This window comes from Bos taurus, chromosome 13 (genome assembly GCF_002263795.3).
Source record: "Bos taurus isolate L1 Dominette 01449 registration number 42190680 breed Hereford chromosome 13, ARS-UCD2.0, whole genome shotgun sequence".
NCBI classification, from domain to species: Eukaryota; Metazoa; Chordata; class Mammalia; order Artiodactyla; family Bovidae; genus Bos; species Bos taurus.
The window spans coordinates 31,500,030-31,526,825 of record NC_037340.1 but is presented as its reverse complement, the minus strand read 5'-3'; the positions used below and the strand labels follow the sequence as shown (position 1 = coordinate 31,526,825).

At 39.7% G+C, this 26,796-nt stretch overlaps 1 protein-coding gene across 1 annotated transcript in view; it reads left to right on the top strand.

Annotated features, from left to right (window-relative positions):
- CUBN (cubilin) overlaps nt 1-26,796 on the top strand; it is a 259,194-nt gene that overhangs the window by 8,771 nt on the left and 223,627 nt on the right. Inside the window, exons 7-16 of the mRNA NM_001192575.1 lie at nt 6,804-6,930; nt 7,874-8,036; nt 9,826-9,957; nt 10,816-10,911; nt 12,770-12,888; nt 13,319-13,505; nt 15,116-15,228; nt 19,712-19,946; nt 23,769-23,950; nt 26,629-26,791. Of these exons, the coding sequence (NP_001179504.1) occupies nt 6,804-6,930; nt 7,874-8,036; nt 9,826-9,957; nt 10,816-10,911; nt 12,770-12,888; nt 13,319-13,505; nt 15,116-15,228; nt 19,712-19,946; nt 23,769-23,950; nt 26,629-26,791 (1,517 nt within the window). The remainder of the gene's footprint in view (nt 1-6,803; nt 6,931-7,873; nt 8,037-9,825; nt 9,958-10,815; nt 10,912-12,769; nt 12,889-13,318; nt 13,506-15,115; nt 15,229-19,711; nt 19,947-23,768; nt 23,951-26,628; nt 26,792-26,796) is intronic.

Sequence of the window (26,796 nt, the reverse complement as noted above, 5' to 3'; positions counted from 1 at the left end):
GGTTAAGTCTTTGTTAATCAGTAGCTTCCTTGAGATTAGAAACTCCTTCAGGAAACTTCTGGGAACAGTTGCTGAAGACATACTTGAGCCCTTGTTGAATAATCTGCAGTGGGCAGTTTGCTCTGGATTTTGCAGCCTCCTTCAGTCCCTAACTCTTGTGGGAGACAAAGGAGTCTTTATTTAAAGGGATTAATAACTTTTTTTGGTAAAGACCTTTGAAAGATAAGTGAAGTGAAGTGAAATGAAGTTGCTCAGTCATGTCCAACTCTTTGCGACCCAGTGGACTGTAGCCCACCAGGCTCCTCCATCCATGGGATTCTTCAGGCAAGAATACTGGAGTGGGTTGCCATTTCCTTCTCCAGGGGATCTTCCCAACCCAGGGATCAAACCCAGGTCTCCTGCATTGCAGGCAGACGCTTAACCTCTGAGCCACCAGGAGAGTTCGAAAGATAAAGCACTATGCAAATACTAGTTCACTGAAAGCCCCATTTCACAGAAAAATTTCTGATAAAAATTCTCTTATTTTTTTAAACTTTTGATTTTATTTTGGAGTATAGCTAATTAACAATGTTGTGATAGTTTCAGGTGGACAGCAAAGGGACTCAGACATTTACATGTACTCAGCCATGTACATGTATCCATTCTCCCCCTAAACTAAAAATTGATTTTTGGAATCATGAGAATACAGCAAGGACAACCACTGTCTGTTTCCCCCAACTCCTGGGGCTCCCAATCTTTTTCCAAGTGCTCAGGCAGCTAACCGATAATATTTTGCCACTGCTCAATATGTTTTTACCTCTTTATTCTGAAGAATTGATTCTTACTGTTTCCTGCTGACTGTGGGTTTAAAACAGCCCATGGGATCCACATTTGCCTGCATAGATGGTGCCTGTTATATACTTCCAGCTCAGATCTAGAAGGCTTTATAGAAAAAAAGAAGTTAAATTTGTTGTTTGTTTTTTCTCCAGGAACACAATGGTGATTATCATATTTTATTTTACTTATTTTCATTTTTATCACTAGTGGGTTTTAAAATAGGCAGAGCTTAAACAATGAGAATCATCTGGTTTCAGCTCAGATGGAATGGAGTTAGATATTAAACATATGACCTCTTTTAGTTAGTCAATTATATTAATATTGAACCATAGACTGTAACACAAGTTAAACTATGACCATGGAAGTATGTGTGACCTCGTCTCAATGGCCAAATGTACTTGCAGTGTTTTTCAAGACAGAACCATCCCCCCCCCTTTTTTTTTCTACTGAAACCAAATCAGCAATAGAAAGTCATTACAAAAGTTACTTCTTCAGTTCAGTTCAGTTCAATCGCTCAGTCGTGTCCGACTCTTTGTGACCCCATGAATCGCAGCACGCCAGGCCTCCCTGTCTATCACCAACTCCCAGAGTTCACTCAAACTCACATCCATCAAGTCGGTGATGCCATCCAGCCATCTGATCCTCTGGCGTCCCTTTCTCCTCCTGCCCCCAATCCTTCCCAGCATCAGAGTCTTTTCCAATGAATCAACTCTTCGCATGAGGTGGCCAAAGTACTGGAGTTTCAGCTTTAGCATCATTCCTTCCAAAGAAATCCCAGGGCTGATCTCCTTCAGAATAGACTGGTTGGATCTCCTTGCAGTCCAAGGGACTCTCAAGAGTCTTCTCCAACACCACACTTCAAAAGCATCAATTCTTCGGCACCCAGCCTTCTTCACAGTCCAACTCTCACATCCATACATGACCACAGGAAAAACCATAGCCTTGACTAGACGAACCTTTGTTGGCAAAGTAATGTCTCTGCTTTTGAATATGCTATCTAGGTTGGTCATAACTTTCCTTCCAAAGAGTAAGCGTCTTTTAATTTCATGGCTGCAGTCACCATATGCAGTGATTTTGGAGCCCAAAAAAATAAAGTCTGACACTGTTTCCACTGTTTCCCCATCTATTTCCCATGAACTGATGGGACCGGATGCCATGATCTTCATTTTCTGAATGTTGAGCTTTAAGCCAACTTTTTCACTCTCCACTTTCACTTTCATCAAGAGGCTTTTTAGTTCCTCTTCACTTTCTGCCATAAGGATGGTGACATCTGCATGTCTGAGGTTATTGATATTTCTCCCGGCAATCTTGATTCCAGCTTGTGTTTCTTCCAGTCCGGCGTTTCTCATGATGTACTCTACATATAAGTTAAATAAGCAGGGTGACAATATACAGCCTTGACGTACTCCTTTTCCTATTTGGAACCAGTCTGTTGTTTCATGTCCAGTTCTAACTATTGCTTCCTGACCTGCATACAAATTTCTCAAGAGGCAGATCAGGTAGTCTGGTATTCCCATCTCTTTCAGAATTTCCCACAGTTTATTATGATCCACACAGTCGAAGGCTTTGGCATAGTCAATAAAGCAGAAATAGATGTTTTTCTGGAACTCTCTTGCTTTTTCCATGATCCAGCGGATGTTGGCAATTTGATCTCTGGTTCCTCTGCCTTTTCTAAAACCAGCTTGAACATCAGGAAGTTCACAGTTCACATATTGCTGAAGCCTGGCTTGGAGAATTTTGAGCATTACTCCACTAGTGTGTGAGATGAGTGCATTTGTGCGGTAGTTTGAGCATTCTTTGGCATTGCCTTTCTTTGGGATTGGAATGAAAACTGACCTTTTCCAGTCCTGTGGCCACTGCTGAGTTTTCCAAATTTGCTGGCATATTGAGTGCAGCACTTTCACAGCATCATCTTTCAGGATTTGGAATAGCTCAACTGGAATTCTATCACCTCCACTAGCTTTGTTCATAGTGATGCTTTCTAAGGCCCACTTGACTTCACAAGAGGGCATAAAATTCACTACTCTGTTTCTTTAAGGGCATATCTAGACACCTTGAGAATTTATTAATACATTTTGCATGTAAACACTGTTGTGTTAAAGGATATATAAAAAGGGAAAGTATTCAACTAACTCTCCCTTTCAGAAGGTGGGAATGTGATGTGGAAAAACAGTAGTAGAGGAGTAACACTATCTTAGGTGTAAATTTATCTTCTGCCAATTGCTAATCCTGTGCCTTGGGCAATTTGAACCATGCCAATAAAATGGGATTAAAAATGCTTGTCTTTAAGTATCATAGTGAGGAGATTGCTAGTGTACCTGGCTTTCTTCTTCCTTTCAGCTTTCTACTTCTCACCTTGCTGTTGTTGAGTCACTAAATTGTGTCCGACTCAATAAGTTGTCTCTGACTCTTTGCAACCCCATGGACTACAGCACACCAGGCTTTCCTGTCCTTAACTATCTCCTGAAGTTTGCTCATATTCATGTCCACTGAGTCGGAGATGCTATCTAACCATCTCATCTTCTGTTACTTCATCACCCTTTCTCCTCTTGCCTCAATCTTTCCCAGCATCAGGGTATTTTCCAATGAGTTGGCTCTTCACCAAAGTATTGGAGCTTCTCACCTTATCTAAACTTAAATGAGAGAAGTATACTGTAGCTGTTTAGGGAAACCTGTAGGATTAAAATTTACTCCTCTCCGAATAACAATAGCAAGGGAGAAGGAAAAGAGAGATAAAGAGGGAGGATTTAACTGCAGGTCCTTGAACCAAAATCTCTGCTCAAATCTCTAGTCCTTTTCCAATAATAAAGCATTTAGTGATAAGATAAACACAATTTCCTGAGCACTTCCTGCAGGAAAATGCCTTTAGACCCCAAGGTGAAAATAGAGCTCATAGCTTGACACTATTAATTTACAAGAAATGGAGGCAGAGGGAGTTATTATTACATTGTCTCAGGTGAAGAGTTAACAAGTAGCATCAAGATTTAAACCAAGGCTATCCTGTCCTGTGGGGTCTTGAATACTCAGACTTCTCATGCATCAGAGACTCAGAAAGCTAGCAGGAGTTGGTTTAAAGATTAAAAAAATTTATTTTTGGTGACTGCAGATGCTGGTAAGATAAACTTTTAGCAAGGAAGCCACCAGGTTCAAATCCTCACATATGTGAAGAAATGGTCTAAGTCCTATCACCTCCAAGAGTCTAATTAAATTCTCAGAATGCTCTGCATAAGGATGGGAGAGTGAATGAGAAAAGGGAAGAGAATATGGGAGGGGAAGTATGGAAAATGAGAAGAAGATAAATAGCTATGGGGAAGGAATGAGTAATTGAATTCCTTTATAAGTTTAATCATGTATTGCTATTAATCTCTGACCTTGTCTTAATGAGAAAGGCAACCTTGGAATGTTCAGAAATGTAATTTATTAATGGAACAGCTTTTACTCAATTATGTATTGATGTTGTGAGTTGCAGGGCTTCCCAGGTGGTGCTAATGATAAAGAACCCGCCTGCCAATGCAGGAGGCATAAAAGACACGGGCTTGATCCCTGGGTTGGGAAGATCTCCTGGAGGAGAGCATGGCAACCCACTCCAGTACTTTTGCCTCAAGAATCCCGTGCACAGAGGAGCCTTGGCAGGCTACAGTCCATAGGGTCACAAAGAGTGGGACATAACTGAAGCAACTTATCATGCACACATGTTGTGAATTGCATGGGATATACTTACAACAAAAAAGTATTTATCTGAAATCCAAATTTTAAGCTAGGCATCCTATATCTTTATTTGCTGGGTCTGGCAACTCTACTTGGTTAGCCTGAATGGTATTCACCACACTCTTAACTCTCCATTTCCAGCCACATTCACTGATCTCTTTCTTCCTTAAAACCTACTCAGAGATGCCACCCAATGGTTGTTTCTGGGGCCTCCATGGCTACACCAAGTTCTGTGCCCAGAGTGAGGCCCCTGGTGCTTCTCCAACAGCCAAACTCTCCTTTGCCTTACTGCCAGTCACATGTTTGTTTTTACCCATGGACATCAGCTGAGCTTTTTGTGCCTCAACGTGTATTTTTAAAAAAATAATTAATCAGTGGCTGTGCTGGGTCTTCCTTGCTGTGCTTTCTCTAGTTGCACCGAATGGGGACTACTCTCTAGTTGCAGTGTGAGGTCTTCTCATTACGGTGGCTTCTCTTGTTGCAGAGCACAGGCTCTAGGCACTCGGGCTTCAGTAGTTGTGGTGCACAGACTTAGTTGCTCTGAGGCATGTGGGATCTTCCCAGACCATGGATCCAACCCCGTGTCCCCTGCATTGGCAGGCAGATTCTTAACAGCTTGGGGGAAATCCTCAACACATATCACTAAAAGAGCTTCTTTACCTGGTAGAGTGACCCCTTTGCCAGAACACTCAGAAACTAGTTCACAGTCCATGGCCACACAGGTCCTCGTTCCTTGACTCTGACCCTTGGCCCCAGTGGCCAACATAGTTCAAGTCAGGCAAACGGTGCCAACCAGACCTGACTCTCACCCCGTCAGCTGTGCTCAGATGTGTAAATGAGCTCTGTGACTTCTCTGCCTCTTCCCTTTTCCCCAGCTGCTGTCTCACACCATCCATATTCCTTCTGAATCTTCCTTCTGAATCTGCAGGGTAGATATAAAACTAACTTAGCAACTTTAAGATTGCGATGGTTTAAAACAACTTTTGTTCAGTCACTAAGTCATGCATGACTCTTTGTGACGCCATGAACTGCAACATGCCAGGGTTCCCTGTCTTTCACTATCTCTTGGAGTTTGCTCAAACTCATGTCCATTGAGTCAGTGATGCCATCCAACCATCTCATTCTCTATCACCCCTCTTCTCCTCCTGCTGTCAATCTTTCCTAGCATCAAGGTCTTTTCCAAAAGAGTCAGCTCTTTGCATCAGGTGGTAAAAGTATTGGAGCTTCATCTTCAGCATCAGTCCTTCCAATGGATATTCAGGGTTGATCTCCTTTAGGACTGACTGTCCCTTACTGTCCAAGGGACTCACGAGAGTCTTCTCCAGTACCACAGTTCAAAAGCATCAATTTTTCAGTGCTCAGCTTTCTTTTTGGTCCAACTCTCACATCTATACATGATTACTGAAAAAACCATAGCTTTGACTATATGGACATTTGTTGGCAAATTGATGTCTCTACTTTTTAACATGCTGTCTAGGTTTTTCATAGCTTTTCTTCCAAGGAGCAAGCCTTGCTTGTTTGATTATTACTGAATTGAAATCTTAGGACAAAACAGCTAGGCTAGCTTGAAAGTGAAAGTGAAGTCACTCAGTCATGTCTGACTCTTTGCGACCCCATGGATGGTAACCTACCAGGCTCCGCAGTCCGTGGGATTTTCGAGATAAGAATACTGGAGTGAGCTGCCGTTTCCTTCTCCAGGGGATCTATCTTAGGTGTTATGTAATAAATACATCTTGTGAGTGGCTATGTAAGAACTGTTACTATGTTAACTTATCTCTTATGGAGAGAAGAAATGTGGCCTTTGCAATATGATTATCATCATCAAAGATTCTGAGATGTGGATATACCACTGCCCATGGGGTTATACAAACCTAGAGTATATTCGAGAATTTACCCATTTGGTCAAGGTCACCTGTGCTCACTGGAGGAGCCAGCTGGGTGGCCAATGAATGGACACGATGATCCCTACCATCCTGAATGAACTCTATCCCCCTTAGTTCATAGCTGTCTGACCTGTGACAGTGCTGTTTGACCTGATAGCAGAAGAATTTATAGAGGTAGTTGTGCCCTCTCATCACGTATTTGAGATGACAGCACATTTACTCAATCTGCCACTTCAAGAGGAGCAGAGTGACTTTCTTCTAAGACTCCAGCCAGTAAATCTGGTTTTCTGGTTTATGATTCTATGTGCATATCACTGACCTGCAATCAGAATTATTGTTAATTTTTTAACTGATGCTAAGAAACGGGTCCTGAGTTGTGCTTTGTGTGACCAACAGTTGTCTCTGCTCACCTGAGACCCACGGCCCCCAGTGTGCATCCAAATATGATGACTGTGAGGGGGGTTCCAAGGCGCGCTGCATGCACGGCATCTGCGAGGATCTGGTCCGAGTGAAGGCTGGAGAGGTGGGTCCCTTGCAGAGTGGGCCCCCTCGGGGATGGAGGGGGTAGGCTGGTTATTAGTTCCTCATTCTCTGTAGCTGTGTGTATACACACAGGACCCTGTGGGGCTGCAGAGGGGAGTCACGTCCTGCCCTTCAGCTGGGCTCAGATGAGGAAGGTGATGAGGGTTGTCCATAAGAAAGCAGAAAACGACTCCAGAGGCTGATTTCATTAAATTACTCATGTTTTTATTATTTGCCCATGACTCTCGCTGTGAGACATGATCTTCTCTTGGCCTTGTGAGTTTTAACAATGACAAGATATGGAAACACAAAAGTCCTGCCCTTGTTTGTGACATTCACTTTTAAGGAGCCTGCATTTGTCCTGGCCCCAGAGCCCCTTTGAGCCCACTTCTCTAAGTATCCCTTGTGCTGACCTTAATTCCTGGCCCAGAGGTCCTCCAGCCCTGGCCCAGTTGGCCCTCCTTGAGACCTTCAGGTATTTATTTTTACTTGTTGTTGTTGTTGTTTTTTCCCTGCCTATGTGATGGAAAATGGTTCCCTTCCAGCCATGGTGGGAGGGTAGTGTGTGTGTGACCTTCAAAAAGGAAAAAACAGAATTGATTTTCCAAGGTCTGTGACTACATGGATGTTTTTCCCTCTAAAAGCAGGCTGAGCTGATTGACTTTAATTATATTGACTTACAGCTCTTGATTGTTGTTGCTTTTTTCCAGGCATCTTTGGGGGCAAATTATAGGTTTCCCTTACTCTGAAATAAAGCCGTTTCTCTTTTTGCATGGTCTGGTCTAAATGCTTAATCATGTGGGAAGAAAAGAGAAGCCACTCAGTTGGTCTCATGGAAATGCACATTAGAAGAGGAATCAGTTGCAGGCTCAGTGAGATTTTTCAAAGGCTTTTCTTGCTCATCCTCCTTACTGCCTGCTTTCACACCTTTGTCGCTCCTACAGCCTGAGTACAGCTGCATCTGTGATGCTGGGTGGAAGGCCCCGTCGAACAGCACGGCCTGTACGCTGGATGTAGATGAGTGCAACCTCTGGCCTGCACCTTGCTCAGAACTTGTGCGGTGTTTCAACACCCCGGGATCCTTCTACTGTGGGGCCTGCCCCACAGGTATGTGGGTGTGTCCCCTCCTGGGCTCAGGTGCCAGGCTCCCCATGCCAGTCAAGCAAGATGGCAGGAGCAATTTCCTTTCACTGTCGAGGAATAAGAAAGCTGTTTTCAGGATGCTTTCCAATCCAGTTTCATGTCCTATTTCACTATATCCCAGTTCAGACCATCTAACTGCTATAGCAGTTTAATGAAAGAAATGGGTGGTTTGTCCCAAAGAGTGGTAAAGTTAAATGGCACAGCCAGGATTAGCTGTAGAGTTTGGGAGGTCAGTCATTTTATTGCTGTGGCCATGATCTTGATTAAATTTGAGATCAAAAGACACGTGCTCTGGTCCCACCTTTCATACAAGCCAGCTGTTTGTAAACTTGGGCAAATTGTTTCATCTCTGAGTGTGTTCACTAGTGAGGGTAAGGGAGCTAGAGAAGGCGAGGTTCAGAAAAAGAACGAGACTGGCACTTTACAGGAACAGATCACCTTTAATGAGGCGAGAAGGGGCAGCAGTCAGATTAGTGAGCTGCTGCCCTAACCCAAGAAAACAGTAAGTATATATAGGCATATATGTGGAAATCTACTGTCTTAAGGGGGCCTGTTCTTCTCCAAGGTTGTTTAGAGTGTTTCTCTTAAATGGCTGGGGCAGGGAATTCTGGAGATTGGCCAGAGGCTGGGACCCTTTGGGAGCTGGGCGTAATCAACCTTAATGTCCATTTTTTTTTCTTTAGGTGAGAGAGTTCTTTGTTTTGCATAGAATGGTGGGGAGGACCCGGAGGGGAGTTTTAACTCCAGGCTATTTTGAGCCCAGTAACTTTCCTTCAACTAGAGTCTAGTCGGAGAAGGCAATGGCACCCCAATCCAGTACTCTTGCCTGGAAAATCCCATGGACGGAGGAGCCTGGTAGGCTGCAGTCCATGAGGTCGCTAAGAGTCGGACACGACTGAGCGACTTCACTTTGACTTTTCACTTCATGCATTGGAGAAGGAAATGGCAACCCACTCTAGTATTCTTGCCTGGAGAATCCCAGGGACAGGGGAGCCTGGTGGGCTGCCATCTATGGGGTCACACAGAGTCGGACACGACTGAAGCGACTTAGCAGCAGCAGCAGCAGAGTCTAGTGGTCCTCACCTGGGTGTTATCATCGGAAAACCCTGTGTCTCTCTCCTCTTCTACCTTTTCCTTCATTTATACAGACACACAGACCAATATGCAGGTTTTAAGAAAAATTGTTTCCCCAAACTGTGATCATAGCTCTGCATAACATTTCTAAAATTCGATATTTCCATTAAAATATATATGGGAAAATCCTTCAGTGTGTGCACATATTACTAAAAATAGCTTTTAGCATCCATTCGTATAGATGAGTCATAGTATATTCAGTATATGTGACTGTGGACCATTAAGAGTTTTTTTTCCCCATTAAACAATGCTGTGGTAGACTTACCTGCATCTTTATGAATGATAAACTGACAGATAAAACCTGATGACAATTTTATCATTGTAGAGTGAGTTTTCAGAAGTGGAATTGTTAGTCAAAAGTTATGTATTTTAAAATCTTTAATGAACACGGCTAGATCTGTTTTCAAATAGGTTTAATTAATCTAACTTCTGACTCTTAATAGCATATAAGACTACCAGATGTGCCCACCTATCTGCCGGAATTTGATTATAAGTATTTAAATCAGCTTTTGCCAATCTGAAAGGGAGAACATATACCATTTTAACCTATGTTTCTTTACATAGTTAAGCAGGTTTTTACGTGTTTTTAACTAACTTTTCAAACCTTCTGTTTTTCTAGGCTGGCAAGGAAATGGATACATTTGCGAAGATATCAATGAATGCGAGATAAACAATGGCGGCTGTTCTGTGGCTCCTCTTGTGGAGTGTATAAATACGCATGGATCTTACCACTGTCATTCATGTCCACCAGGTGCTACACCAAATTTCCTGATACCGTTACAGACACAACATGCATTTAAAATAGGATCTTGTGTTCCATTGTAAATATGACTTATATCTAAGGAAGCGAGCTGAGTAGTGCAAAAAGTTTGACTTCTGGATCCAGGATATATTAGAATGTGTTATAGGAAAGAAAGAAAAGTTACTTTGTATATCAATGGAAAATAATAAGCCTTTACCAACTGTGGGATGGCCTCTTGAAATAATGAAGAACTTGACAGGTTTTGTCTGTGGATCACAGATGTATTGTTCCCACAGTTTATTAATATAATGGATTCTTGAGATGTTTTCCATATAAAGTTTACTAAATACCAGACCTAATGATAGGCATATCATACACATGCATTTCCTTTCTCTTCCAGAAAGAAGTCATGACTTCTATTTTCTAATCTAAATTGAGTTACTATCTAAGAAGTTCAGGGAGTTCTAAGGGGCAAACTGAAACCCTGTATGTTTTATTAACATGAAACAGCAGTACTTTGGACTTTTCAAATAATTCAGCTCAAAGCTTTGAAGTCACTGTGATTGAAAAATGTCACTTCCTTAGAGTCAGCACTTTCTAAGTCTCTCCATAGTTTTCATATCTTTTAATTTTTATTTTTGTCATTAGAAACAACCCTGAACATTGTTTCCAAAATTAGGTGCCTAATTCTTGTCCATTTTCTTAACTGTGTAATTTTATTTATGACATATTTTATTTACATTTTCTGTTTTGATGATGGAAGATCTCTGGTTGGTCTGGGTCTTGATATTTGATTCTCAGATAGGGATTCTTCTTCTTGCATGTTGCTGACATTGTTTTTCACTTGCCTGCTCTTGCTGTGCTCAGGGTATCAGGGCGATGGGAGAGTCTGCACGCTCGTAGACCGCTGCTCGGTCAATAATGGAGGCTGCCACCCTCAGGCGTCATGCTCCTTGGCTCTAGGTAATGACTCATCTCTCCCTCTGGTTTGGGGTATTTTAGGATAACCTTCTAAAGCAAATCAACCTTTTAAAATCAAAATCCTCTATTTCCAAAATTCTTACTTTGGTCTTCAAACCAAATATCAATCCATGTTATAAAACTGTACAATTGGATTTTTTATGATCTGCTCTAGTTTTTGCAAATTTTCCCCAAGATAATTAAGCCAGCAGATAGATGCATGACTGTATTCTAGCAGCAAGGAGAAGAGGAGAAAGGAAGAACATGTCAGTTGTCTCTAAGGACTCTCCTTTCTGGGCCTTTGGCCTGACTGAGTGAGGTGGCTAAGTGTGGCTGCAAGGAAGGTTGGGAAATATAGTCTTTATTCCAGGTGCCCACACCCTCAGTTAAAGAGTTCCTAAAAAGTAAATAAATAAATAAAGAGTTCCCTACTAAGAAAGGAAAAAAATGGATCCAGGGCAAAAACCTTCAGGGTCTGCAGTGTTGCATAAAAGCTTCACCTACTAAAACTTTAAAAATACATGCATATTACTAAACTTTTTTTTCAAGAATAAATAATTTATTTGCTTATTAGCAGTCTGTACAAATATACATTTACCCCACCCTTGACAATAACGGGTACTACAGTGAGTTTTCATTTTCATCAATTTTATAGGCAAAAATTGCCTTCTCATTATTTTAATTTTGACTAAGTCAAAAAACTTTGATTAGTACTAATTAAATAATGAAAAATTTCATATATTTCCTCGCCATTTAATTTTTTTAAGGTCCTTTGTTCATCTGCTATCTTACTGATCTGTGAAATTTCATTTTGTACTATGAGGATATTATCTCATTGTTTTATATTTTATATATATTTTTCTTGGCATGTGGTTTTTATTTTAATTTTATGGTAGTGTTTTCTATTTAGAAGTTTAAAATTTTTATGTGGTCAATAAGGTAAATCTTTCATTTTAGCATTTCTCCTCTTAGAATTTGGCCTTCCCTACCAAAGTCTTTGAAAGTCAAGTATTGACACATGGTTCTTTTTATTTTCATTTATTTTTAATATTAAAATATTTGATCTTTTCAGGATTTATTTTTATCTATAGCATCAAGTAAAAATCTAGTTTGATGTTTTTATCCAAATAGGTGTCTCCAACTCCATTTATTGAATTATATATCATATCTCATGCTATTTCAAAACACTGCCTTTATTTTACTAACTTGTCATATATATGCACATGTCACATATATCTCACATATATATGAGAGAATATAAATGCGTATGTATGCACATATTAAATATATATGTATGACTATTTAAGTGTTTGTTAAATGATTAACAGCCTACTGAAGTGGTTAGGAGTTGAATTCTGGAAGATTGCACTTTATTTTTCCCTTGGCTCTACCATGTTCTAGCTATGGGTCTGTGATCAAGGCACTTAATCTCTCTGTGCTTTGTCTTCATCCATAAACAGAGGTTTTATAATAGTATGTATTTCTAGGGCTCAGTATGTGTACAGATACCATCATTGCAGGAATGATCTTTCCTGCTGCCAACCCCTCCTTAATAGGAAACTCCCTTTCCCCTTGCTGGGCCTCACATTTTTTTTTTACAACTCGGGACTATGACATACGGACTGACAGCACCACTGTCAATCTGTAAATGAAGTATTGATAGTGTGTGCTGTCTTTCTTAGTCTTAAGATTAAAAACTAGGGGAGAAAAAGATTGTAAATCTTTTCACCTCACACTTTGTCTGCCCCAGGGTATGCGCAGACGTTGAGGATTCCTAATTTAGACCACAGAGCCTGAGTTTCCTTCCTGGGCCTGAGTGAAGGAGACCTGCACTTACATTTCCATTTCTATTTCCAAACAGGTTCCTTACCTCTTTGCACTTGTCTTCCGGGATATACTGGAAATGGTTATGGGCCAAATGGATGTGTGCAACTCAGTAATATTTGCCTGAGTCGGCCCTGTGTAAATGGACAATGCATTGTGAGTCCTTTGTTCTTCCTAAGGGAACTGAGTGCTGGAGAATAAATTTAGATCCCTTCTGTGCAATATGTTTTCTATGATTTATGAGTTTTAAGGTAATGATTCAAGCTTAAGATAAAGAGTTGTCAATAGCTTTCAGATAAAAGGTAGGTAATGACTTTAGTTCCCAGGAAAAACCAATGAGTTCATTTTTTTCTCTCAGTGATTTACAAAGCAGTAAAACAAAGCCTACAATTTGACCCAAATACATCTAATTTCTTATTCTTTGGAATTAACATTTAAATGAATTAGTAGTTAGGCTCCTGGACGATGCTTGCGGTTCAACACCTTCTCCTTGAAATACATAGCATGCTGTTCTTTATTACTTAGGTTGGGTCATGATTACTGTCTGTCCCTCCATTCTGTGACATGGTGTTTCTTCTTTCCTTAGGAAACAGTCTCTGGTTATGTTTGTAAGTGTGAATCGGGCTGGACCAGTGTCAACTGCACAGAAAACATCAATGAGTGTCTGAGCAACCCCTGTCTGAATGGGGGGACGTGTGTGGACGGCGTTAATGCTTTCAGTTGTGAATGCACACATTTCTGGACTGGATTTCTCTGTCACATTCCCCAGGAAGGTACACTCAGCATCTCTCATACCACAGAGGCTCACAGTTTAGCAGTGTCATCCTTGAGTGAGTCCTGCTGTAGCTTTTCCACTGAACAACCTGCTTTCATGTTCCGCTGCTCAAAGGCTTAGAACTAAGTTCTTCCCTTGCAGAAATGGTTGAAATTCACAAGGTAAGATAAGGTGAATTCAACTTCAGCCATGCACATCTTTTCATAAAAGAAAACATTAATATTTTCCATTTTCATAATGTCCCTTTTGAAAGCAGAATATACTAAGTTATTGTAGTTTTCTAAAGGAGAGTCTCCTCTATAGCAGCCATTTCATTTCCCTGGAATATTACAGATACTCATGTCACTCTCCTGTTCTAGAGTATACAGTGGCTCCCTTTTGCCTGTTAAATAAAGATCAGGGCTAGGGTTTTTGTTTGTTTGTTTGTTTTGTTTGCTTTTTAAATTTAAAATAAAAAAAAGTCTTTAGCATACTGAGGAATACAAGAGGAGTATATGTGAAAAATATCTATGTATATATTCTTATAAATATATAAAAGAGCTTTTGCCCTCAAGGAGTTTAGTTGTGGAATAAAGACATTTAAAATTAAAATGATATAAAAGAGTAAATTATAGCACAAAGAAGACAACCTTTGGATTCTGCATTTCTGGGTTTTTCAGATTCTCCATTTAGTAGCCACAGTCTCAAGGAAGTAGCTTAATTTCTGAACTTCAGTTTTTCTTATTTATAAAATGGAGAAAACCATGTATACCTCCAAATACCAAATGAAGGTACTGAAGGTTACTAGATAACATGCAAATCATCTAGTGAAATGAGAGTTACTATTACACTGCGAATGAACCTGGGAGACTTTTTCAATCATCCTCTACAATCAAGCCTCACCCTAACCATCTAACCTTTTCTTCACTAGTTCCCTAAAAATATGCGCTTTCAAGCCAGACAGCTTTCCTTATCTCCTGATGCCATGTGCCACCACATTTCTGCTGTGTTCCTTTATTTGGAAAATTTCCCTTCCCAAACCTCTCCAAAATCCTTCATTGCTTCCCATCAGAATGTATCTGTCCCCAAGGAAGGCTTCGTATTCAGCCTTCTCCATAAAACTCTTCTGACTGCTCCTCCTGTCCCTCATTCCTCCTGATTTTGAATCAGCACATCTACTGAGGCTTTATTGTGTGTTTAGGACTCTAGTAGACCCTGTGGAAAAATAAGGAAACAGAAAATAAAATAATCTCCACCTACTTTCAGCTCTTCTTCCAGTTGAGGACACAAGGTTGATATGGCAGAGGGGAGACAAGAATTAAAGATACGAATTAAATTGTGTGGGGTCAGGTGTCACAGACACAGAGGGAATAAGGGCCAGAGGAAACACTGAGAGGCAGGGAAACTCAGGTGGAGATGAGGACACGTAAGCTGGACTCTGAGCACAAGGTGGGAATTGAGTAGATGCTGAAGGAAGAAGGAGACCGATGAGAAGAAAGAATGGCAGGCTTTTGTCTCCAACATGAATTACTCAGACTCTCTAAAGGCTTCAGGGGCAGAGTGGGAGTTGCTTGGCCTCTTCCTTCCCAGAGTCTCTGTAAAGCACAGTTAACTTCTTTTCCTCTGCAGTGTGTGGAGAGTCCCTCTCGGGGATGAATGGGAGCTTCAGCTTTGTGAGCCCTGATGTTGCTTATGCTCATGACATTAACTGCTTCTGGGTTATCCACACTGAAGAGGGAAAGGTAAATACAGCACCTCCCAGCCGCACTGTGTTTCATTTTTATGTATGAATATGTACTACATTTATATATTACACTATTTTACATATAATGATAATTCAACTATCATATATTGAGGACCTTGGGCAAGCTCCGGGAGATGGTAAGGGACAGGGAAGCCTGGCATGCTTCAGTCCTGGGGGTCACAAAGAGCTGGACACGACTTGGCAACTGAACAACTACAAAATGTTGAGGACTTTCTAAGTATCAGGCTTTGGGCTAAGTATTTTGTATACCTTTCTCGAAAACTTTTAACACTAACTCTTTTAATTGCAGTATTGGTATCCTCATTTGTGTAGATGAAATAATGGAAACTATGAGAAGCTAAGTAATTGGGAAAGCTTCCATTCATCCCCGAGAGGGACTCTCCACACACTGCAGAGGAAACAAAGTTGAACTGTGCACTTTGCAGTGTTTTTAAAAACACTCTTTATCTGGTAATTGGACTAGTTGGATTTTAAAGCCAAGTTTGTCTTTCAAAGCCTGTGCTTTGTCCAGTACAGACACTTCTTTACATGGGTTGGCTGACGGAAAGTCAGCCATTTGTAAAGTCATATTGTTACCAAACTGGTAGTGATCATTCAATGTTAGGTTGATCATTATGCCAAAATGGGGACTGCTGTTAAGATGGTTTCCTTATCTGACAGCACACTCTCCAGGTATGCTATGTTCATTGCTTTACATATGTTTAATTATTGCGTTTTAACTCCCATCACCTCATTTACCCTTGAGCAGCTGAGACGTCTGTCCAGGGGTGTGAGGTCTTTAAGTGGCCTGCAGGGACCTGAACCCAGGGTGTTTGACTCCAGTGACTGGACTTCTGGGCAAATGGTCTTCAAATTAAGATCCTAGCCCAAGGTTTTTAGTGCTTTTATCTCCAGCATTACTCAGACTTTTCCAAATATTTACTTCTCAACCAACTCATGGACTCATTAAATTAAAGTTGCATATCTGACTAGCTAAGGCTTTCCCTTGAAATACTATTAACTTTTCCCAGCAAACTAATGTTGCAGAGGTCATTGTCAAGGTTAGAAATATTTTTTCCCTTGAGCAAGGATTCTTTGGGGTCTGGTGATCCCACAATAGAGTAAACTCCAAAGTTGATCTCCCATTGGGTATGTTATGTGAATTTCCTTCCTTCCATTTAGTTTTCATGAATTCTGTTTCCTGACATTGAAAACATGTTTCTTTCAAGAAAAAAATCATTTTGTGAAAAACTTTTAATGCTTTTCTTGTGAGCTTGTAAAAAAATTTTATGCTGTTTTTCTTGAGTATTGTGAATTTTCTTATCCCCATCACAGTTTACATAATACAGTTTATATAATATTGAAATAAGGATACTTCAATTTATAAACATTTATTTGATTTTCATTGAAATTGCTTCAAGGACAAAAATGATGTAATGTTGGGTAAGAGATATTAAAAGTACCCTAGCATAGCATTTCAAAAACATCCTGATTCCCTTTTTCACGAGCTGAATGCTGTGGTGGTTTTAGATCATAAATTAGATTCTTTCAACAACCACCTCTGATAGTTTGGCTGTTTCAGATGAGGTTGTCGGCACAAAATCTTTTATGTTTCTTTAGTCATATTACTATATTCAAGTCTGCGCAGTCTAACATTTTAACTTGGAGACATATTTATATGTTTATTCTCACCTGCTTGCATACTCAGAACTCTTCATAGTACCTTTCCCTGATGTCTGCTCTTGATATTTCTCATCCCTTAATGACATCCAAACACCAAAGATGAATACCCGTTATACAGGCCTACACCCTAAGCCATCCATCCAGGCTGGGTATCAGCTGAGAGGTTCAGAGACCCCTAATAGCTGAGAAAATAAGAGAAGTGAAAGGCAAAGGAGAAAAGGAAAGATATACCCATCTGAATGCAGAGTTCCGAAGAATAGCAAGAAGAGATAAGAAATCCTTCCTAAGTGCTCAATGCAAAGAAATAGAGGAAAACAATAGAATGGGAAAGACTAGAGGTCTCTTCAAGAAAATTAGAGATACCAAGGGAACATTTCATGCAAAGATGGGAACAATAAAGGACAGAAGAAGTATGGACCTAACAGAAGCAGAAGATATTAAGAAGACGTGGCAAGAATACACAGAAGAACTGTACAAAAACGATATTAATGATGCAGATTAAACACAATGGTTATCACAATGGTAAACCACAATGGTGTGATTGCTCATCTAGAGCTAGACATCTTAGAGTGTGAAGTCAAGTAGGCCTTAGGAAGCATCACTGTGAACAAAGCTAGTGGAGGTGATGGAATTCCAGTTGAGCTATTTCAAACCCTAAAATGATGCTGTTAAAATGCTGCACTCAATATGCCAGCAAATTTGGAAAACTCAGTAGTGGCCACAGGACAGGAAAAGGTCCATTTTCATTCCAATCCCAAAGAAAGGCAATGCCAAAGAATGTTCAAACTACCACACAATTGCATTCATTTCACATGCTAGCATAGTAATGCTCAAAATTCTCCAAGCTAAGCTTCAATAGTACGTGAACTGTGAACTTCCAGATGTTCAAGCTGGATTTAGAAAAGGTAGAGGAACCAGCGATCAAATTGCCAATGTCCAATCATAGCGAAAAAACAAGAGAATTCCAGAAAAACATCTATTGCTTCCCTGACACACTGAAGCCTTTGATTCACAATAAACTGATATGAGACCACCTTATCTGCCTCCTGAGAGGTCTGTGTGCAGGTCAAGAAGCAACAGTTAGAACCACACATGGAACAGTGAACTGCTTCCAGATTGGGAAAGAAGTACGTCACTGTATATTGTCACCCTGCTTATTTAACTTATATGCAGAGTACATCATGTGAAATGCCAGGCTGGATGAAGCACAAGCTGGAATCAAGATTGGCGGGAGAAATATCAATAACCTCAGATATGCAGATGACATCACCCTTATGGCAGAAAGTGAAGAAGAACTAAAGAGCCTCGTGATAGAGTTGAAAGAGGAGAGTGAAAAAGCTGGTTTAAAAGGCAACATTCCAAAAACTAAGATCATGGCATCCAGTCCCATTACTTCATGGCAAATAGATGGGGAAACAATGGAAACAGTGACAGACTTTCTTTTCTTGGGCCCTAAAATCACTGCAGATGGTGACCGCAGCCATGAAATTAAAAGACGCTTGCTCCTTGGGAGAAAAGCTATGACCAACCTAGACAGCATATTAAAAAGCAGAGATGTTACTTTGCCAACAAATATCCATCTAGTCAAAGCTATGGTTTTTCCAGTAGTCATGTATGGATGTGAGAGTTGAACCATAAAGAAGGCTGACTGCCAGAGAATTGATGCTTTCAAACTGTGATGTTGGAAAAGACTTTGGAAAGTTCCTTGGACTGCATGTAGATCAAACTAGTCAACCCTGAAGGAAATCAACCCTGAATATTCACTGGAAGGACTGATGCTGAAGCTGAAAATCTAATACTTTGGCCACCTGATGCAAAGAGCTGACTCATTAGAAAAGACCCTGATGCTGGGAAAGATTGAAGGCAGGAGGAGAAGGGGACAACAGGATGAGATGGTTGGATGGCATCACTGACTGAATGCACATGAGTTTGAGCAAACTCTGGGAGATGGTGATGGACAGGGAAGCCTGGTGTGCTGCAGTCCATGGGATCTCAAAGAGTCGGACATGACTGAGCAACTGAGCAACAACAAAGGAATCAGCATCCCTGGGGGTCACTGATGAATTATGAGTAGGCTGCAGGCTATTTATTTGTCAGTTAAATTTAATTCAAGGTAGATATTCATATTATATATGTTACTGATTTGGAAGCACTGTTAGCTATACATTTGGAGTGGCTTTGTTTAATGAACTTTACGATTAATGAAATCTAGGTAAATCTATTTCATTAACCCATTGAACAATAACTTAATGGGTGTAACATTTCATTTGCACAAGGTGATTAAGTTCTAGAGATCTGGCATACAATATTGTTCCTATAGGTACCAATACAGCATTGTACTCAAATGTAAGAAGGTAGATCACATGCCGTGTTCTTACAAGGAAGAGAGAGAGAGAAAAAATGAGAGAGGGAGAGAAGGAAATTGGAAGCTGTTGGTTATGTCTATTATATTGACTCCATTGATGGTGTCACAGGTGTTTACATATTTGCAAACTTCTCAAACTGTACACATTAAATATGTACAGTTCTTTGTACCTCAGTAAAGCCATTACAAATCTATCGTGTTAATATTGAGATTTTTGATATTAGCTGAAGTTAAGGTCTAAGCAATTTTTAACACAAGTTTCACTTAATATATAGAATTGTCGTACATATTTGTGGATAATTAGGTAATAGGAAATTATAGATCTGTCTCTTGAAAGGAACTCAATAGAAATGCTTCCAATTAGTAGGAGAAATTCTTTAGAATTAACATAGAAGTGGAAAATAATCTCTTATGACCTTTTTTCTTTTTTCAGGTACTGCGGATCACTTTCACTTTTTTTCAGTTAGAACCCACAAACAACTGTCCACACGAGTTTCTTCAGATTCACGATGGAGATTCCTCTGCAGCACATCAGCTTGGAAGATTCTGTGGCTCCAGCCCCCCTCAGGAGCTCCTCAGTAGTGACAACGCCCTCTATTTTCATCTCTATTCTGAACATTTAAGAAGTGAAAGAGGCTTTACAATAAGATGGGAAACACAGCTACCAGGTAAGTGAAAACATGGAGAGAAATAAAGCAAGCTCTTGAGGCTACATAAATTGTTGATCAGTATTAGACTTTTGGATACGTTAGCTGTTTTGAGATCTTAGTTCTATAATTATTAAAAAAAAAAAAAAGAAACAAAACCCTAAAATGCAGTGGCCTTCCATTTTGTGTTCAGAAATAATAAAATATAGATGAACTGAAAGAGTTTAAACAGCATGAGTCTTAAAGGGTCCCTTATGACATTACTAAACAGCATTTTTATAATCCCTACTAGTAAATACCACGGGGGTGTTACTGAGGACTCTGCCTCTTCCTTCATTTAGTACTTTTCTTTTTTTTATCTTCATGTCATATGATGATTTGTTCCTTTATGGTTAGCTTGTTTTTGGTGCTCTATTTTTTAAACTTTTTTTACTATGAATTTTTTTTAACATATAAAAAAGTGAGAACAGCACACTGAACCTCCAGTTCATTTATCAATAAATTTGTGAATCTATTTCTGAAATTTCTCATCTTTTCTATTGGTTTATTTATCCTTGTGCCCCATTGGCTTAGTAGTGAAGCTTGAAATCTGGTTGTGTAAAACCTCTAACCTTGTTCTTCAAAATATGCTAGATCCTTACACATGGAACTTGTTAACTTCCCTCAACAATCTGCTGCTTCAATTCAAGTCTTGTTGAATCTATGATGAATTTGGGAAGAAATGACTTCTTAAAAATATTGACCCTGACAATCCATGAACATGGATTATTTCTTAATTTACTTAGTTCTCTTCTAATTTAGCAATGGTTAGTAGATTCCCATGCTTAAGTATGCCACAGCTTTTATTAATTTTTTCCCCTAGCTATTTAATATTTTGTTAAATGATACTGTTTTTCTAAAAAATTTTTTTCATTTGTTGTTAATATATAGAGGTATCCTGTGCATACTTATTTTAAAAATTTGGTTTTGAACCCAGCTGTATTGCTAATTCACTCATCAGTTCTAACCATTTTTCAGTAGAGTCTTTTGGATTTCTATACATACACAGTGATATTATCTGTGAATTTGTTATGCAACCTGTTTTTCTAATTTCTTGCCAGTCTTTGTAACCGTTATTTCTCTTCCTTGACTTATTTCTTTGCTTGGCCCGAATTTCTAATATAACAGTGAATGAAAGTGATGGAGTGAGTATCATTGTCTTGTTCCCAGCCTCATGGGGAAATGTTCAATATTCTGCCTTTAAATGTTGTGTTTTAGCTGTTAAGTTTTTGTAAATAACTTTTATCACATTAAGGAAGTTCACTCTGAATTATTACGGCTGGATAACATATGACACACAAATTTAGCATTGTGGAGCATTAATCATCTTATTATATTTCTGACTTTGTGGACCAGGAATTTGGAAAGGGCTCAGCATGGCAATAATCACTTGACCTCTTAAGCAGTTACAATCAGATATTGGCTGGGACTGTAGTCATCTAAAGGCTCAATGAGGCTGGAAATCCGATATGACTCAGTCATTTGGCTAACAATTGGTGCTGGCCTCTGGATGAGAATTCAACCAGGCTGTTGACTTGAATGCCTACCTGCAGCCCCTCTCCTGTGGTGGTCTTAGTAGTGGAAGGCCCTGTAGTGGAACTTCTTTCCAGCATTGGCTTCTCTCAGAACACGCATTGCAACAGGACCAGGCAGGTACCACCTAACTGTTACTGACCTTTCCTTAGAGGTCATGTTGTGTTATTTCTGCTTTAGTTTTAACTGGCTGAAGCAGTCACAGGAATGCGCTGGAGGCCCAGTGGCTAACAAAGACTGCGTTTTCACTGCTGAGGATGTGGGTGCAGTCCTTAGTCAGAGAACTAAGATCTCACAAGCTGTGTGGTGTGGCCAAAAAAGAAAAAAGAAAAGAAAAAAAAAATTGTTTGAAGCAGTCATAAGCCCACCCATATTCAAGAGGAAGAGCCACAGACCCTACTTCTCCGTGGGAGAAGTGCCAAAGAATTTACGAACATTTTCAGCTCTCACCTTTTATTTCTAGCTTATTATGAATGGATGCTAAAACATCAAATACTTTTTCTAAATCTTTTGAGATATGATTTTCTCCTCTGCTTCTGTCATTTTTCCGCTCCCTTCTCTCCTTCTGGGTTTCAAATTACACACAGAGGTTTGGGCTTTGTCTCCTATTTCCTGTTGGTCTGCAGTCTTCCCCTTTGTGTTTTCAGCTTAGGCTTTGGCTAAGGACCCAAGGACACATTTTTTTGGATGCTATTTTCATGCAGCTGCCTTTTCTGTAATACTCTGTTCGCAAGTCCCAGCCACTTTCTTGGCCCAACAATCTGAGTTTCATTTCTTTCACCAGCAAGAATATTGCTGTTTCTGCTGTTTGGGCCCCACTGCCCTGCACTGCAGGTTGAGAAATGCACACAGGGAGTGTTTGATCAAATTCAGTTTTGTTTTTGCAAAAATAATTACGTCAGGAGGTACTTTTCACTTTTCAATGAACTCTTTGTTTATATCTCTATTCTTTTGAGAAGCTCTTCACATTTTAGGGATATTAACTCATTGTATTATATACTATGTTTTCCCTAGATTTCTATTAATATTTTGCTTTGCTTATGGCACTTTATTTTTTTTACTTATATGATAATTTTTTAAATACTAAAAAAGCTTTTAAAAAAGCTTTTCTTCCTCTGAGCAACTGAGATGTTTTCTCATTAGAAACAGTGAGAATCATGTAACTAAATTTGTTTTACTTTTGGCCTTGGTAGCGATATTTTTTTTTTAATAACCTGCATAGTTATGTGAATTCCACAACTTGTATATGTGAAATGTCACTTTATTTTACTTTTTTTCTAATTTATATTTACTCTAGTCTAGATTTATATCTAGATTTCTGTTTGTTTTTTTTTTTTTCCTATTTTTATAGTAACATGCAATAGCCACCACAGATGATATGCAATTTTAGGGGGTTAGTAGGATATAGTGGAGGTGAGATGGTGGCGTGAGTGTCAGAAAGCTGGATGCCATTCTTCCCCAACTCCATTCCTGGGAGGGTGGTTCAACCACCCATAGATATGTGAATTTCTTCATTTATAAAATCAATGGTCTGTATCTCAGGGTTAAGACTGCTAATCTTTTCAAATGAAAATTATGTAGCACTGAACTTTTCTAATGTATAAAATGACCTCATTTGTTGAAAGACTTAGAGGCTGACAGAAGTTCCAGAAATTTTTAAGAGTTAATGCATAAAAGGGAAGCGTAGGGATAAATTAGGAGATTGGGATTAACAGATATACCCTACTATGTATAAAATAGATAAACAATAAGGACCTACTGTTAAAGCCAGGGAACTATATTCAATATCTTGTAACAACTTATAATGGAAAAAAATCTGAAAAAGAGTGTGTGTATATATATATATATATATTTTTTTTTTTTTTTCTGAATCACTTTGCTGTATACCTGAAATTAACATTGTAAATCAACTTTACTTTAATAGAGTTAAGGTACAGGAATTATTCTCTTTCAAAGTGAAAAAATAAATCTGTCATCCCATTATTCATCACTCAGACAGTTCAGCACTGCATTTTAAATCGTATCACCACGAGATGGCTAATAAGCATGGAGCTTGATACACGGGTGATTCATTTATTTATCTATCGGTACTCCTGGTTTTATAACTTTATAAAACTGGAAAACAGAAAGTCATGCTTAATTTATGAGGGTGTCCAAAACTGCACCTTGTTATTTATACAAAGCCTTTCTTCTTGCAGTAAGGGCTATGATAATTCTACATGAATTATAAGTTGCATACAAATGTAAAGTTATTTTTTCCTCTTATTTCAGAGTGCGGAGGTATGCTGACTGGAACTTATGGTTCTATTAAGTCTCCGGGGTATCCTGGAAAGTATCCTCCAGGAAGAGATTGTGTCTGGAGGGTGATAACTAGTCCTGACCTCCTGATCACATTTACGTTTGGGACCTTGAGCCTGGAGCACCATGATGACTGTAGCAAAGATTATCTTGAGGTAGACCATTGTATTTATTTATTTATTAGTTTTGCTGCGCTGGATCTTCATTATTGTGTGCCGGCTTTCTCTAGTTGCGGAGAGCTGGGGCTACTCCTTGTCGTGGTGCATGGGCTCCTCATTGCGGTGGCTTCTCTCCTTGTGAAGCAGGGGCTCTGGAGCACGGACTCAGTAGTTGTGGCACAGAGGCTCCTGGCACAGTTGCTCCCTGGCGTGTGGGGTCTTCCTGGACCAGGGATTGAATCTGTTTCCCACGTTGGAAGGCAGATTCTTATCCACCGCACCACCAGAGAAGTCCAACAATTGGATTTAGATGGAATTTATCATGATATGATTAGAACTCAGGGAACCATTATTAACGATGCCCTTGGATGACCAAAATTTGTTAGCTTCAATAGGTAGCCGATGGACATCTAGATCTTGTAACTCCCTATTTTGTCAGCAGTGAAAGTGTGGCGTCCTAACCATTGGACCGCCGGGGAATTCTCGGAAACACTCCATTCTTAGCTGTGCCAGCTTGTTGTTTCTTATGGGTTCCATTTAAATGTGGGAAACAGACTGCCCTGCCTTCCCCTGTCATTTCCCAGAAGCCCAGTTTCTTCCCATGGGAATAGCAGATTTTATGAAATCAACACCGAGGAACGGCTGTCTTCTCCATAGCAGATTCAAATCTTCAGTTGTCTGCTATAAACTGCCAAGGTGTTTCACAAGTTGACTCTAGGGTTCCATGAAGAAAAGTAACCTAATAGCAATTGTGTTTGGATTGCTGAAGGGTGTGCCTCACTGGCTGTATCGATATTGTCACTGGGAAGAAAGAAGTCACCCTCTGTCCCTCCAGTTTATCATTAGTAAAAGATTAAAATATGAAAGAGGAAACATGTGCCATTTGTTATATTCAAATGCTATAAGCATGTAGGTCTATCAAAAACATGGCTCTGTATTTGTAAACTTAAAAGATCATTGAGAAGATTGAATTCATATGTTGTTCCCATCTTGTTTACCACCATAAGTCTCTGAGTCCCTTGCAGCAGTGATAAAAGATAGTATGGTTTCCCAAGTCCATTAGAGAAGAATGGAGCATAATGGAATTACTGATAAAAATGGAAGTGTATGGCTGTCAGACAGGAATCTCCATGAGCTGAAGTCATTAGTAATTTAGCAAGTGTAATGGATTTGAAACCTTTGGGAATAACTGGAAAATCTCGGCAAGATAATCCTGTAGATGTTGACATTAAAGTAAAATTTTTTGAAGTTAATTTCAATATATTCTATTAATATCAAATTAGAGACAGTTTTTTCATTCCTACATGTTAATTCCTGGATATGCATGTAATGGAAAAGACCAATCATTCCAATAATATTGAAATGCCTCTCATTTCTCAAGAATATTTCAAGGAACTAGTTAAATTACTGGAATAAAGTAATGCTGCCCTATAACTTCGCTACCGGTAGAACAAATAATTTGAGTGGACAAAATTAATCATATTAAAATATGATTTCGTTCATTGGTGCCCTGGTATTCTATGCAGTACAGAATTTGCAATTACAACAGGATCATAGAATGGCTGGCATGATTATTTAACAGATTAAAACCCAGCCAGTAAAAAGATTTGCTAAGGTCAGTCATCATTAGTGCAGTACTTAATTACTATTAAAATTTCACTTTTTAAATTCACAAAACGGTTTTTATGTTGCATCTAAGAAGAATTGATGCTTTTGAACTGTGGTGTTGGAGAAGACTCTTGAGGGTCCCTTGGACGTCAAGGAGATCCAACCAGTCCATTCTGAAGGAGATCAGCCCTGGGATTTCTTTGGAAGGAATGATGCTAAAGCTGAAACTCCAGTACTTTGGCCACCTCATGCAAAGAGTTGACTCATTGGAAAAGACTCTGATGCTGGGAGGGATTGGGGGCAGGAGGAGAAGGGGACGACAGAGGATGAGATGGCTGGATGGCATCACCGACTCGATGGACCTGAGTTTGAGTGAACTCCGGGAGTCGGTGATGGACAGGGAGGCCTGGCGTGCTGCAATTCATGGGGTTGCAAAGAGTCGGACACGACTGAGCGACTGAACTGAACTGAACTGAATCTCACATTACTTCCTTTCCCATTTCTGATCCTCCTAAGTATTTAGACCAAGCTGTGCATCAGTGGATATTGCTGGCATTCCTTCCTCTTCTGTTTTCTTTGCCTATATTCATTTCTTCTTCTCGATCATTAGGAATTTATCATTTCAAAACGAACATCTGGAGAGTTCCCTGGCATCTGAGTGGTTAGGACCTGGTGCTTTTGTTGCAGAGGGTTCATCCCTGGTCCAGGAACTAAGATCCCACAAGCTGCACGGCATAACCATAAATGAATGAATGAACAATTAAAAGAAACCAAACACTTGGGGTTGGGGGAAACCTAGGAAAGAAAATAATGAAAAATTTTCCTGAGACACATTCAGAGTATACATTTAGCCTCAGAGTTAAAATTCAGAGCAAATGTAAGGCATCTGAATGATGGGAGGAGATTACCCTTCCCCGAACCCCAACTGTGTGGTGGATTCACAGGTAACAGGAGAACCTCCCAGAGCCATCACTTAAAAGACAAGTTTTCTAAAGTTAATGTACAAAATGGCTAGGCTTGTTAAAATCTGACCACGTTGAACATAATGACTCCTCCTCTTGTTTTAGATTCGAGATGGTCCTTTGCATCAGGACCCTGTTCTTGGGAAATTCTGCACCACTCTCTCTGCACCCCCACTCCAGACTACGGGTCCCTTTGCCAGGATTCATTTCCATTCTGACAACGAGATTAATGACCAAGGGTTTCTTATCACCTACTTAACATCACCTTGTAAG